General features: G+C 38.5%; 1 protein-coding gene across 5 annotated transcripts; it reads left to right on the top strand.

The window, feature by feature from the left end:
* Positions 1 to 3,034: 3,034 nt before the first annotated feature.
* On the top strand, positions 3,035 to 14,290 carry LOC119496401 (methyltransferase-like protein 27). 5 transcript variants are annotated; one of them, XM_037783678.1, is made up of 6 exons: positions 3,035 to 3,134; positions 5,701 to 5,837; positions 6,662 to 6,790; positions 7,365 to 7,500; positions 13,121 to 13,210; positions 13,957 to 14,290. In XM_037783678.1, the coding sequence occupies exons 2-6, from the start codon at positions 5,721 to 5,723 to the stop codon at positions 14,166 to 14,168; spliced, it is 684 nt and encodes a 227-aa protein (XP_037639606.1). In that variant the 5' UTR covers positions 3,035 to 3,134; positions 5,701 to 5,720; the 3' UTR covers positions 14,169 to 14,290. The 5 variants fall into 5 exon arrangements, with proteins under 5 accessions (XP_037639606.1, XP_037639607.1, XP_037639605.1 ...); XM_037783679.1 differs by lacking the exon at positions 13,121 to 13,210 and adding an exon at positions 8,112 to 8,204 and having other exon boundaries at positions 13,960 to 14,290; XM_037783677.1 differs by lacking the exons at positions 13,121 to 13,210; positions 13,957 to 14,290 and adding exons at positions 8,112 to 8,204; positions 8,599 to 9,244.
* The last annotated feature ends 1,470 nt before the right edge of the window (positions 14,291 to 15,760 follow it).

Below are 15,760 nucleotides of genomic sequence, written 5' to 3'. Positions count from 1 at the left end.
AGGTTGTAGTTTTATTGCCTAAACCTAAAGAAGTTGTAGTTTTATTGCCTAAACCTATAGAAGTTGTAGTTTTATTGTCTTAAGCTAAAGAAGTTTTAGTTTTGTTTCCTAAACCTAAAGAAGTTGTAGTTTTATTGCCTAAACCTAAATAAGTTGTAGGTTTATTGCCTAAACGTAAAGAAGTTGTAGTTTTATTGCCTAAACTTAAAGATGTTGTTGTTTTGTTGCCTAAACCTAAAGATGTTGTAGTTTTATTGCCTAAACCTAAAGAAGTTTTAGTTTTATTGCCTAAACCTAAAGAAAATGTATTTTTATTGCTTAAACCTGAAGAAGTTTTTGTTTTTTGCATCTGCTGACTCGATTCTCTTTGAATTCAAGACATTTTCAGTCTCCAATTAATTGCTCTAAAAAACTCCTCCACAGTTGTGTTTCTGTATTTGGTCATGTCTCCATATTTGGTCGTATTCCTGTGTTTGGGTTGTGCAGAGCTCAGGCCCCCCCAGACATCAGCCTTATAAGCCTGCTTCCTGCTTCATCACTGCTCTCACACTCATACCTTCTGCTTCTCTACCTGAGCTCATTCACACACAGGTGAGTACAAACTTTTCTCAGACTTTTATCACAATCAGCCTTTATTTCTATCAGTGTTGCAACTAAATACTTTTATATTTTTGGTTGATTTTGGTAGGATTGATGGCTTTATAGCTAGATTGACATAAAGGGGTTCCTGAGCAGTTTACACAACACAAGTACTCGCCGTCTGATCGCCGAAAAATGCAATTCTAGCAGAAATCTCCAAATGTCATAAGGTTTTTATCCCAAATCACAGCATGGCTTTTTCTATGGTGTTCCTCAAGTTCTTGGTGTCCTAATGTGGTATTTTGGAGGGATAATTGATCATTTTTATCAATTCTCCAGGGGTAAAAAATTGTTAAATTTAGCACCAAAACTGCAACAAATGGTATCAATTCAAAAATTGCTGCAATAACTCTTGAGACATAACAGAGCATGGGGATGGTCATCATATACTTCTATCATAGGCCCTGTTCCCACCTGGTATTAACATGCGTCCTCAGTGATCGGATTACATGTGGACAACTTTAAGTACAGGTGTGAACGCACTCAAGACACATTGATATCGGATCTTCCAGACCACATTCAGAGGCACATATGACCACATTCTTTTAGCAGTGTGTACGCAAATTTATTTATTCTTTTTTTTTTTCTTTCTTTAATTTATTTTTCTCTCCATTTTGTTCTATCCATATTTCATCTTATTTTGTTATGGGGAAAAGGAAGAAAAAAATAAATAAATAAATAAATAAAAAAATCCATAACTGGCCGGGCATGGGCCATGATGCCTCAACACCAACTGGGCTCCTTCTCCGTCTCCTCTCTCCTCCCTCCAATGATTTCCTATGGATAGAATAGAGAATAAGCCCTGAGCTATCAAACCAGACTCACGAATTTACGATACGTGTACGTGAATGCGTCCTGGCCACATTAAGGACCGCATACCCATCTGATGCTTGTCACCATGGAAACGGCCTCTGTGCTCCACTGTATGTAGACTAGGCACGCGAAGGTCATTATTAACGTACTGTCGGAGATGCGTCTGTGTTTTTGTTCCGCTGCTTTGCGCGGAGCTGACACCCGACCGCCCACCTGGTACAATAACCTTTTATTTTGATGTTAATACAATGTACCAGAATTAACGAATATGTAGGATATTACTACTGACATTCATGTAATATTACGTCACAACGGCTGCTGTATTAGCCGTGTGTTTACTACGTGTTCATTTGCATATGGTGCAGGGAAGTGAGATCTGATCATAAGTGGCCACTGAAGACGCATGTGGAGACGCATTTTAATGCCAGGTGTGAACAGGGCCATAATGTTCTAAGCCCTTATACACATACATCAATTATTTTAATTTGAACTTAAAGGGACTGTTTGTAAGAATCAGAATTGCTTGTTAACAGCGACACCTGTGGCCGTTAAGTCAACGTTAAGTCAGTGTCGGGCTCGCGCTTGTGCTCGCTCTAAATAGACATGAACGAGCATCGCTCAAAACAGTGAGGCGACACACGTCAGCTAAAACCACAATATCACTCTATATTTCACCTGCTTGGCAGTAATGTCAGCTGACCAGACGAAGGTCTCTCCATGAATCAATGCTGATCCTAGTGTTGGCTTTTCCTGCCTCAGCCTCCAGGGCTGAAGCAGGAAGAGAAAAGTTATCGACTGCGCCCGCAAGGAGACACCGGCACCCGGTCGGAGAAGATAATGTTTCTCGCTGCGGAGCCCCGTCACTTCACAAGATACGGAAAACCTCTGTTGGTCTGGAGGAGCTGCAGCATTTACTTCTGCACAAATGTCCACTGTACATTCACTAGATATTCTCAGAGCTAAACTAACTCTTTTGCAGTGTGTAGTGTGCATGCATACACATGTAGAGGTGGGGCGAGAGAGTGAGAACGCGCGTGGTGTGTGAGTGAAGGCAAGCAGGCAGAGGAGGAGAGACTGCGGCCACATGCGAGCGTGCATGGGAAACCGACCCGATAGATTTATACGTGTAAGAAGTTACAAACAGTCCCTTTAATTAATTAATTAATTAATGTTTATCTCTGATTAATGACTAGAACAACTTGACACACAGCGCTGAGCAGCATCTCAAATTAATCTTCAGGTTCCGAGTTTTCAGATGATGTACAAAACAACAAAAGGGTCTCTGGTGGGTCTCCTAAGGTTAAAGTATAAAAGTAAAAGTAATATCTCACTCTACACTTCATCATAGTAACTTTCCTGAAAACACACAAATCATAGGGCTAACACTGTCAGTGGTGGAAGAAGTACTAGTACTGTAGTAGTAGATGCTTTACTACAGTAAAAGTACTAATACCACACTGTTAAAATACTCCACGACAAGTAAAAGTTTTTACAGACATGTGAACTAATCAGACAACTTGTCTAGATGGCTTCTTCTGTGACATGAAGCCTGATTGGCTGTTCAGCCAGACAATCAGCTGTGGTTATCACAAACCAGTTTTCATCTTCTTGTTAAACTTGAACCCATAATCATTGCTGTCACACTCTCACCTTCTCCTCTGCCTGAAGTCATTCACACACAGGTGAGTACAAACTGTTCTCAGATCTTTCAAAAATAGATTTAAATTAAATAGATTTACTAATCCCAGCGGGAAATTTCACTGTTACAGCAGTTTAGCAAAAAAGAAAAAGATGTTGTGCAAAAAACTATACAATACATATGAATAAACAAAACTATAATACTTGTTGACAGTAGCTAAAACAAAAGAGATTATTTTTATTGTACATATATATATATAGAATAGAAAACCTTTATTGTCATTTCACGGAATACAATGAAGTTAGGAGCGTTACTCCTGATCAGTCTTCAATTTAAAGACAAAAACCACTTCAGCAATAAAACATCCACGATGTTGGACGAACAGAAGGGGTTCAACAAAACTTCCTGCTGCTCTGGAGATTTTTTAAGAATCCTCAAAAAGTCTGTGGAGGAAAAATATTCAGTCTTTTGCAACATAAAAAAATAAGTTTAACTTTTATTTCTGAACATTTGCTCCAAGTATTTACTGAACAAAAATATAAAAGCAACACTTTTGTTTTTGCTATCCGTTTTTCATGAGTTGAAATCAGGGCTGTAGTCAAGTCCAACTTATCGAGTCCAAGTCAAGTCCAAGACCAGGTCCAGTTGAGTCTGAGTCAAGACCAAATCCAAAGGCAGTCAAGACCAAGTCAAGACTGAGTCCTTTGCACATCCTCTAAATCAATGAGATAAATACCGCAGCTCTGATCGCACACAGTGTTTGAAGAGGAATGACAGTCAGTGTGAAGAAAGTGTATTAAAGGACTTCAATAAATGACGGTTGGTCTTCATCCCTGGAGGGAAAGAAAAGATTTCTCAGAAACCTGGTCTCTGATGACCTGAGACAAGTCTGAACTCAAAGTACCTGTTGGGCCGCAGGGAAAACGGTCTGCATTCCTGTGTTGGGATTCATTGCTCGAGGCTTCATGTGCACACGAAACCACCAAACGGTCAAAGAGTGTAAAACAGGCAGATATGATCTTAACCACGTGATCTGTGATATACTGTATTTTGAGCCAGTAACGGCTGTTGGAAATGACTATAAACAATAAAAAAAAATCTATTACCATGTTATCCATTTATATCTATATAATATATAATATAATGTCTATGTTCTAGTAAGTATATTATGAGTGTATAACATACATGTATAATAAACTGTAATTGTTTTGTGACTAATGCATCTTATGTGTGTAAACCAATCCTTTGGTCAATAATTGTATTGTATTGTAGTGTAATATAATATAATAATGGCAGGAGGGGTAATATTAGTGTTCTGTGTTACTTCTGGAAAGTGGCATTGGTTTGACCAGGCAGAGGACAATGATAAACAAAACTATAATACTTGTTGACAGTAGCTAAAACAAAAGAGATGATGATTTTTATTGTACATATATATATATAGAATAGAAAACCTTTATTGTCATTTCACAGAATACAATGAAATTAGGAGCGTTACTCCTGATCAGTCTTCAATTTAAAGACAAAAACCACTTCAGCAATAAAACATCCACACAGGTTCTAAAATAATAAGTAAGATAAATAAATGCAATGTAAGTTTGCACTAGATTAAATGTCATTATTGCACTACAATACATGTAATTAATGCACTAGAATAAATGTAATTATGCACTAGAATAAATATAATTATTGCTCTAGAATAAATGTAATTATGCACTAGAATAAATGTAATTATGCACTAGAATAAATGTAATTAATGCACTAGAATAAATGTAATTATGCACTAGAATAAATTTAATTAATGCACTAGAATAAATGTAATTAATGCACTAGAATAAATGTAATTATGCAGTAGAATAAATGTAATTATGCATTAGAATAAACATAATTATGCACTCGAATAAATGTAATTATGCACTAGAATAAATGTAATAAATGCACTAGAATAAATGTAATTATGCACTAGAATAAATGTAATTAATGCACTAAAATAAATGTAATTAATGCTCTAGAATAAATGTAATTAATGCACGAGTATGAATGTAATTATTGCTCTAGAATACGTAAGGGATAATGTACAGCGAGTCGGTCATTGTTGTGAAACAATCCCCGACAGGGTGATGCTGCACCCCGACGCCCTGGTATTGCCCTGAAGGGTCATTGTTGTGAATGAATGTAATTATTTCACTGGTATAAATGTCATTATTGCACTTGTTTAAATATAATTATTGCACTAGCATAAATATAATTATTGATCTAGAATAAATGTCATTATTGCACTAGTATGAATGTAATCATTGTGCAAGATCCAGTAGGTTTGCCCTGGAAAAGGGACCTTATCATCATAAGGTCATTATATGATATACATGTGTAATGCTGTGAGGTAGACATAGTGAAAGTAGTGCAAAATGACATGTTAAATTAATTTAGTGCAGTTATGGGTCAGATAATTTAACGATGTTGGAAGGTGTCTAAGTCCAGGTTGAGAGAGTTTAGTTGGTTAGGGGGGAAGTGTGAAGAAAAATGGTTAAAGATAAAAACTTAAAAGGCCAAATCATTGATATGTGATAGTGAAATCACAGTTTGTGTCTCTCTTGTATTAATTCAAGATAGAAGTCGTCTCGTCATCATGTCGGACTCCTTCAGAACTGTGGACGATGTGAAGACCCTCCTTGAGTCCTGGAAAGGCTTCGATTCAAGGCAGAGGATGAAGTTCTACGACAGCTGGGCAGAGACGTACGACCAGGTCAGAGGTCAAACTCGATGATCAACATCACACCACAGAGACCAGAGGCCTGCTAGGAAGCCAGTTCAACATACCCAGTTTATCTTCTTGTTATCTGGTTTAACTAACCCTAACAGCCTGCTAATCGGTCCTACGAAGGTGGTTATCAACTCGGTGAATCAACCCAGGGTTTCTCTGTCTGGATATGAGCGCGTTCACATGAAAGGGGCGGTGTTTGTAGTTTATGACCAATCACATACATGGATAAGTCTACTGTCCCATTTTATGAACTACAATATTAGACAAATACCAAGAAGTTAAATACATAATCAGACTAAATGCAGGAAGGACAGCTGTGTTGTTTTCAGCCTGGATATATTCTTCATATTTGTGTAATATTATCATACAATCTACTCACTGAGCTCTGAATGGTCAGTAGGAGGAGTTGATCTCTTATCTGGAACATAACCTGCTCGGGAGCAGGTTAGCTGTTCAGCATCAGTTAACCCTGAAATTACCTCGCCCACCCCAAATCCTGCTTCCTAGTCCAGGCCTCTGATGCCCAAAACAACAATAACTTATTTTTCCTTTGTCTGTTCATACAACTGATTATCAATTATAAATATACAGTCAAGCTTCGCTAGAATGAACCAAAAAAGAGACAAAAGTCAGACAATTAAACAAAAATTACAGACAATAAATGCAAAGTCCATGGGCACAAGCATTATTAGGCTCCATACATTAAACAGCGTGACACTCAGAATAAGATGTCACCAAGAGCAAATCCTCACATTGTAGAAGCTACAACCAATGTTTGAGAACTTTAACACACGTTACATCAACAGGATACGGAGATGATTAACTACAGAGCGCCACATCTGATGGTAGATTTCCTGAACGCCAACTTCTCTGGGAATCGTGAGGAGGTTCAGGTTCTGGATGTGGCCTGTGGGTCTGGACTGGTCGCTAAACTGGTGAGCCGAAAACTTTTCACTTTAATGTGGTATTCTGGAGGGATTATTGATCATTTTTATCAATTCTCCAGTGGTAAAAAATGGTTGAATTCAGCACCAGATCTGTGAAACAAAAATTGCTGCAACAACTTATGAGCTATAATAGAGCATGTGGATGATAATGTTCTAAACCTTTATACACTTTCACTATTTATTTTAATTCATTCATTAATGTTTATTTCTGAATCATGACTAGAACAACTTGACACACAGTGCTGAGCTGCATCTCAGATTAATCTTCAGGTTCCCAGCTTTCAGATGATGTACACCACTTCTATGTGACATCTACTGTTGACCTGCTATCTTCCCCTAAAGAGCCCCTGTACTTCCCTAAAAAAGGGTTACAATATCATTTAGAAATACTTCACTTTGCTTATTGACATATCCAAAACCAGCTTAAACTGTGTCGCAATAGAAGTTCAGGGAAGTTCAACAAAATCACTACAATTCATGGACATTTGGACAGTTTAATATCACAGAAAAAAAGAGGCTGCAGTCAGTGTTGATGTTGGTCTTCTTCTTCTTTTGTTTATAGATGATTGAACTGGGCTTCAAACACTTTGCCGGAGTGGACGGCAGTAAAGGCATGCTGGAACAAGCTGCTAAGACCGGCCTCTATCAGGACCTCAAGCTGGCCTTACTGGGAACAGAACCACTGCCTGCACAGACTGGTACACATTTATACTGCATTCAAAAAACTGCATGTGATTATCATAAAGTGGGCATGTCTGTAAAGGGGAGACTTGTGGGTACCCATAGAACCCATTTACACTCACATATCTGGAGGACAGAGGTCAAGGGACTCCTTTGAAAATGGCCATGACAGTTTTTTCTTGCTAAAATTTAAAAAAATTAAAGTTTGGATCGTTATTTAACCTCCTTCACAACATGGTAGCATGACGAGGTTAAATAAATCAATAAATCAATAACTAAACATAAATAACTTACAGATAAATGTGTTAAAAAGCCTTCGTCGCCCTGTCAGGATAAACATCTTCACACACCAAACCTTCCACATTTATTCATCTCTATATTCTGAAGGTTTTTTAAGAAGGGTTTGTTCATATATAATTCATACCCTGATTTATACCACATTTTATTCCTAAAACCATGGCAGAAATGGATTTTTAATGGTCGTTGACAGTATTTTCTGATTTATCGAGTGATAAAAAGAGATATCCGAAAGTCACTCTGTAAAAAACCTTGACACTAATATGTCAACAAAATGAACTTTGTAATACAAAAAATATGTGTCTTAATGTAAGTAATCAACTGCTTTCAGGTTGCTTTGATGTGGTGATCATTGTCGGTGCATTACGTGATGGTTTTGTGCCGGTCAGCGTCGTCAGGGAGCTCTGCGACGCCGCAAAACCAGGTAACCAACACTGATCACCAGTTTTCATGGAAGCATGAATTGAGATTGTACTTAATGGTATAAAAATGTCTGTGTGGGAAAGAGGAAGCACAAAGTTTTATTATATGCAGATGATTTACTATTATATGTTGGTAACTCCCCAGATTCAGTCCCAAATATTAGATCTGTTTTTTGGTGAAATTAACGACAGTGAAGGCTTTAACTTGTGTATTGATTGTTGTTTTACTAAATGGCTTTTCTCTATTTATTATTGAAATTGGCCCTCAGAGACATTAAAGCTCTACTCTACTCTACTCTTCTCAAGAGTAGTCTTACAGGCGGAGATGATATGAGAGGATAATAAAACGTATTCTTCTCTACTTCTTTACTAATTTAATATTTTTTATTCCTGCAGGAGGATACATTTGCATGTCGAGAGTCGACCCAAAGTCCGAGTCTGGAAACAAATACAAGGTTTCTATGGAGAAAGAGCTGCAGCTGATGGAGGAGGAGGGACTGTGGACTCATGTGATCACCAGAGAGATGGACAAATACATGATGGATGTTTATAACATTTGTAAAGATGTGCATGATGAGCAATACCTCAATGGAACCATGTACCTGTACAGGAAGTCACTTAATGAGTCACTCTGCACCTGAATCCATGTGTTCACTGTCCAATCTGATTTAGCAGAATGTCGCTAAATACACAGAAGTTAAAGAGGACATTTGATCCTTGTTCTGACGTGAAAAACAGGCCACTATTGGTCAGTACTGTTAAGCCCCGCCCCCAAGCTATGATTGGTCAGTTGATTGTTTTTCATTGATAATGCCTCTTTCTCTTAAAGAGTAAAAGCTCCCTCTCACCTCTTCATGAAAACTAATGACTGTTTAGTATCAGCAGGTCTGCTGGACAACACTATAATGTCATTACAACACTTTGTTTTCTGAGTTATCAGTCGATTTTAATGTGGAAACATGCAGTTATCAAAAACAAAAAGCTAAATAATTGTCATTTAATATGTTTTCATGTAATTATGACAATAAATTCATACATTAAATGAAACCCGTAACAATGTATGTTGTATTTCACTTTATTTCTGTGTTTGATTTGTTTTTAATTTAGAATCAGGAGACGTTCTTCACCTCTAAACTAACTAACTATTTACAGCTTGGAAGTGCTGACAATAATGTGATATAAATGTCAATAAATTAATGTACTTAATAAACAGGGGTGGAAAAACTTTTCTTAAGTAAAATATTAATATACAGTACAGTTTAAAAATACAAGTGAAAGGCCTGCATTCAAAACCTTACTTAGGTAAAAGTATAATCAAAATATACTTAAATTATAAAAGCAAAAGCAATGGTCTCTGTCCATGTTATATTATTATATATTAGACCATAATATTGTTATTATTGATCATAGATAGTTTAGCTTTTATTTCAGACTAACAGATTCCTACAGTAAATGTTCAGAGAAAATAAATGAATAATAAGCGGTAGGTAATGTGTTACTGTCCTCTGTCAGTCTGTTGTTTGGGCTTCAGGGTTCTTCAGGACACAGTAACGTCCAGAGGTTAATCTGTCTTTAAAGGGACTCTGTAACAATCAGAAATTGCTTAAATGTAAATGTAAATCAAAATTATTGTCACACATTGTACACAGCAAACAGCGAAATTTAGCTTCTGCATTTAACCCATCCTAGTGATTGTATCCCTTCTCGGCTACTAAAAGAAGTTTTTAATACTGTTGGGTCAAGTGTTCTTGCATTGATGATCACCTCTCTGTTATCAGGGTGGGTTCAGCCTCAAAAACAAAAGTCTGGACCCGTCTGCTCTCTAATTTCAGGCCTATTTCAAAGCTACGTGCCTTCTGGAGAAAGTAGTTTTTTCCAGCTGCAAACATTTTTAGATAACCATGACAATTATGAAAAGTTTCAGTGTGGCTTTAAACAACGCCATAGCACCGAAACCGCTCTTTTAAGAGTTTCTCTTAACTGTTGACTCCAGGAACTCTACTATTCTGGTGCGTTTAGAGCCAGAATAGAAGATTAACAGATCAGAGAGGGAGGAGGGCTGGTGTTAAATATAATCTTCTCCTACTGAGTCAGATACGTTAATGTTTAGACTGATCACAGAACAGCTGTAACAGATCTCAAACTTCAACCTGATGTCCCAATCATGTCCCTTATCATTTAGAGTCACTTCACCTCCCTTATTGACATATCTAAAACCAGCTTAACCTCTTAAGCCCTGTAGGGTGCTGGAAGGTGTGGTTCGCCTAGACAGACATACCCAAAATAAATCAAGAATAGCTCCACAACTACCAGGTCTATATGCATGATCTTGGTCTCTGTGGATAGGTAAGACCTCCGAGAATTCATCCCCAGTGTCAGTAACATTGTAACATTGTGACTGTTACTATGCCTGAGTAAATTGTGATGAACCAAAGGAAAAATTAAAATTTTTATCCTGGCCTAAAATGTTTTCTAGATTAGACATTGGATAACACCATTATAGCAATGATGCCATGCACAGAGATGCCACTGAATTCATTCAGCAACTCCTTGACTACAACTGTGCCAAAGCAGATATAAATAATACAAAGCACATAGATTCTACAAAGGTTTTAGTGAGGATAGGACCAGGCTGACTCTCCATTTGGCCACTTGGATACCCAAAGTGTGCCAAATGGGTTTTCTACCTCTTGAAAGGGAATCTGGCTATAAAATACTGCTGATATCCACTACAGGAGGCTATGTGCACACAATGGAGCCTTTGGTCATGACATTTACCCTGTGCATCATCACATTCTACCATTGTGCACAGTATAAAATCAATAAAAAACAACTAAATTGTATAATTTTGACTCCAAATAGAGTAGTTTTATTATAATAATTAAATATGATCAAGTAAAACTTAGATAATAACAAATAAGATCAATAACAATGTAAATAAGATTAAAAAAAAATAATCCACAGTAAAGTATGAACATTCAATATAAAAATATTATAAAGTAAAAATACAATTTCTCGTGCGTTGATTTTGTTACTAAAATATTGAAATCATTGCCAAACAAACATTGTTTGGACAAAATACACTTGGAGTGCTGTTTTAGTAGCGTTAAGGCCTCGTATTTTAGAAACTATTTAGAAAAAAGACCATCACAGCATTTTATGAAGTTTTTAAAGGCAGTGTTTTAACACACAGCTCAGCCGAACCCGGTACCGGGTCCATCAGGTAAAAGAGATTAAAGTGTGTCGCAACATAGTTTCACGTAAAGGGAAGTTCAAGGGCTCAAAAAAATCTCTAAAATTCATAGAAATTTGGACGGTAATTGTTGAGATATTTTTCTGTAGACAAAAAGTTTTCAAACTAAGAGACGTGAGTGAAAGACACTGTGTGAGGTGAAAGGGACAGGTGTATGCAGGTGTTGAAAAATCAACAGGAAGTTGGGTATGCCATGGCCCTGGGTGTTGGTTGTTTCCTGTTTTATTTTGAAAGTCACACTCCTCATGTGTCATGTCTTGTTTTACTTCCTGCCTTTGTCTTTTTCACGCCTGTTTTCTAAGTCACCTGTGCTTCATTAGTTAATTAGTCCCTTGTGTATTTAGCCTGTGTGCTTTTCCTCATTCTGTTGTCAGGTCGTCTGCGTTTGTCCCTCATGTTCCTTCAGATCAATGATCAGACAAAAATCTCAATGTTTAGAGGTTAAAAAGTCAGTGTTGATGTTGGTCGTCTTCTTCTTCTTGTGTTTATAGATGGTTGAACTGGGCTTCAGGCACTTTGTGGGAGTGGACAGCAGCAAACTCATGCTGGAACAAGCTGCTAAGACCGGCCTCTATCAGGACCTCAAACTGGCCTTACTGGGAACAGAACCACTGCCTACACAGACTGGTACACTACACTCACACTCTTACTCACTCTTCTCAGATCACAGCTGAATAGGGTTTGTAGCTCTCTTCTTTGTGAAGAACAACAGCTGTAACTTTAAAGTTGCTATGAGGAGCTATAATCTTGTGTGTATTTTGGCGGTCCCTGTGGACTAAAACGGCAGTGTTTCCGAGCACCAGAGTCCCTTTAGAAGACCTCTCATTTTATTGCAGCAGGGTCTGACAGTCTGGTGCCTCCCTTCCCTCCAGCGGGCCCAGCAATACGTAATGGGCCTCCAGCAGTGTGGTGTCGGCTCCCAACGGGAACCGGCAGAGCAGCGAGGCGAAGCTCTTCTACTGGTCGGAGGAGGAGCCGCTCCTGCCAGGCGCAGAGCTCTCTGCCTCCCGCCGGAGCTCCGACTGCAGGTCGAATCGGCAGCGAAGCCGGATCTGCATCTGTCCGAGGTGGGCTGGTTGCCGGTGGAGGCCCCACTGTAATCTGAGTTGAAGGAGTTTCTGGTGAACCTGCGTGATTTCGTCTGATTTTGCGCGGAATCCGACCCAGTGAGAGAAGATGACAATCTTCTCTCTGATGGTCTTGTTTACTTATGTAGGTCATATAGAGGCATCAGTATTAAATTGAGACTGTTTCATCCATCCATCCATTTGCTTCCTCTTATCCGGGGCCGGATAGAGCAGAGACCCAATTCTGAGGTCCCCGATCCAGACACCTCCCTGGCTGCACCTTGAGATCCTGTCCATGAAAATCCCTGTTTCATAACCAGTTAAAGGTTCCTCACAGTAACTTACCCAGTCACAGTATCATGATGTCTATAGAAACCTCTCATGTTTTCTGTCAGACAGCATTCATCTAATCTTCTTCCTGTCTGTATTTAGCGCTCTGCTCTATAATTGGATCGTCACTTATTGCTCTTTGTTGCAAATGGCTAGATGTTTAGACACCTCTATGATGGGCGACATCTGAATATAGTCGGCTTGGCTTTGGGGGGGATGTGATTTACCTTTTCACACAAAATGCCTCCTCCTCCTCCTTTGCTTTCAGGTACGTTTGATGTGGTGGTAATCATCGGTGCTTTACGTGAAGGTCATGTGCCGGTCAGCATTCTCAGGGAGCTCAGTGATGCTGCAAAACCAGATAACCAACACTAGTCACATGTTTTCATGAGAGCATGAATTGAGAGAGCCATTGGCTGTTGTACTTAATAGTATAAAAGTGTCTGTATGGGAAGTTTCATTATATGCAGATGACTTACTATTATATGTTAGTCACTCCCCAGATTCAGCTCCAAACATCATGTGACAACAATGACGGTGGCATTAAGTTCTGTACTAATTGATTTTCACTTCATGGCAGTTGCGTAGTCTATTTCTACCTTGAAATGTTTTCAGAGATAGATTTTGGTGGATACTTTAGACGGAATAACAGAAAGTTTACGAGCAGGTCGCATGTTGTTTCCTGTTTGAGACTGAGTGATGAAGTTACAAGATTGGTCAGCAGAGTGTTGGAGTTTCCTCATTGGCTGTTTCTCTTTCAAAATGAAAAGGCGGGAACAGTCCTCTATGCAAATGAGCCTGTCCAGTGCGACGTTTCCGGCTCACGAAACTTGGACCAAGTTGTGAAACTAGGCGATCTAGTTCTAAAATGAAACCAGAGTCAGCAGTGACATAGCCTATTTCTCTCTTTAAAAGTGTTCAGAAGTAGATTGTGGTAGATTGTTTAGACGGAATAACAGAAAGTTTACCAGCAGGCCGCCATGGCGGAGACTACGGATGACTCAGGGAGATCTCTGGGTTACGAATTCCCCTGGGAGTCTTACAGGAGATGATATGAGAGGATAATAAAATGTATTCTTCTCCACTGTAATATTTTTATTTCTGCAGGAGGATACATTTGCATGTCGAGGTCAGACTCAAAGTCTGAGTGTGGAAAGGAATACAAGGTGTCTATGGAGAAAGAGCTGCAGCAGATGGAGGAGGAGGGGCTGTGGACTCATGTGATGACCGAAGAGATGCACAAATACATGATGGATTTTGATGGTGATGAATACCTCCGTGGAACCATGCACCTGTACAAGAAGTCACTTGTTTAGGGATAAAGTGCAAGAAATTCACGATATACTTAAAATGTAATCTGTGTGCACATTTTTTTAATCATGTGAAATTAATGTTGTATTGACTACACCAATATTATTTTCTGTTGTTAATTTGCCTACATTGTCTTCATGTATCACAAGAGATTCAGCAAGAAAAGAAAAATATTGCAGAGCATTTTACTGAAAGATGTTTCTAACATGGGCAGGCAAAAATAATGATAGTTTCTAATATTTTGGAAAGGCAAAGACTCCCGTGGGATGGAGTTGGTGGTCTTGGCTGACTGATGGTGGTTGGAAAACCATGTTGCCTAAAATGCTGACACCTCTGTTGACAATAATTGTAACGTTTGCCTTATTAGTATGCTGTATTATCTCTTGTGCTAAAGCTATGATTGCCTCTTTGAGCAAGTCTACCGTTGTAAATATATGCATTTGCCACAGCACACTTATACGGAAAGACAGTGTTGTTTGAGCCACCTGGTTCTTCGGATCACAGCAGTGAGTGAGTCCTGATCCTCAGGCATCAAACCCCCACTTCTACACCCTCTTTGACGTGGAGGTTGAGGTTAGAGCCCCAGACTCCAGCTGTGGACGGTCTTTACCTTCAGCGCTGAGTTCCAGGGGTTTCTCTCACACGAGTGATCTTGCTTACAACGCTAAGTTTGTGGTGGCAATTTTTGTTTGATAAAGCACAAAGTCAAAGTCAAAACTTGTCTTTTGGTAAGTTTAATTCAAGCATCTGCAGATGGACCCACGAGCACAGGCAAATTATCCCAAAAGAGTGGAGAAATCAGTTTTTTATACACACTTGACACTGACATTTGCAAGGTCAAGGAAAGATAGTAAATTAATCAGCATCTCTACGCTGGTACAGAACAGCATCTTAAGACACTAGCAGTTTGTTATTTGTAGCGGATTAAAATGTAGGCATCATGCCCCCACTTCTACACTCTTTGAGGAGGAGGTTGAGATTAGAGTAAAAAAAAAACTGGAAACAGCTGTTTTTCGTGGTGCTAGAAACAGTTGTTTTGCTGGAAACCTCTTCATCATCCCTTCATCATCCCTTCATCAGCTTGGAAGCAAAGGAAGAATTTCATTGAAGAGGGAAACTTGTTTTTGACTGTCATAAAAATGAGCATGGGGATGACCATCATATACTATCATCATGTTGTAAACCATTCATTCACCAATCATTATGTTTTATGTCAATATGGGTAATAACACTGTGTATATATTTATCAAGAACTGCACTGCACATTTTAACATCAATCCAAAATTTCATTTCTGGGACTTAAAAATGCCCGTAGTTGTAAAAACACCCAAAATTAAAAGATTACAATAAAAGTATGAAAAAGATACTATAAAAAATACTATAACTATAAAAAATATGTACAATACAACTGTTTTAGAATGACAGGGTTGTACAGTTTAGTGCAAAAGATCACAGCAGACAGTGAAGAGAGTGACTCAATAATTCTGAGATAAAGTGCTGCCGTCATCTTTTTTTAAAGACGGAGACAGTTTCTCTGACTGTCGCTGGTTTTAATTCACTGCTTCACAGAATATGACATGATGATGACACATAGACG

The sequence above is a fragment of the Sebastes umbrosus genome, chromosome 11 (genome assembly GCF_015220745.1).
Source record: "Sebastes umbrosus isolate fSebUmb1 chromosome 11, fSebUmb1.pri, whole genome shotgun sequence".
Classification (NCBI taxonomy): domain Eukaryota; kingdom Metazoa; phylum Chordata; class Actinopteri; order Perciformes; family Sebastidae; genus Sebastes; species Sebastes umbrosus.
Note: the sequence above shows the minus strand (reverse complement) of the source record. Positions and strands in the feature narration are given on the sequence as shown.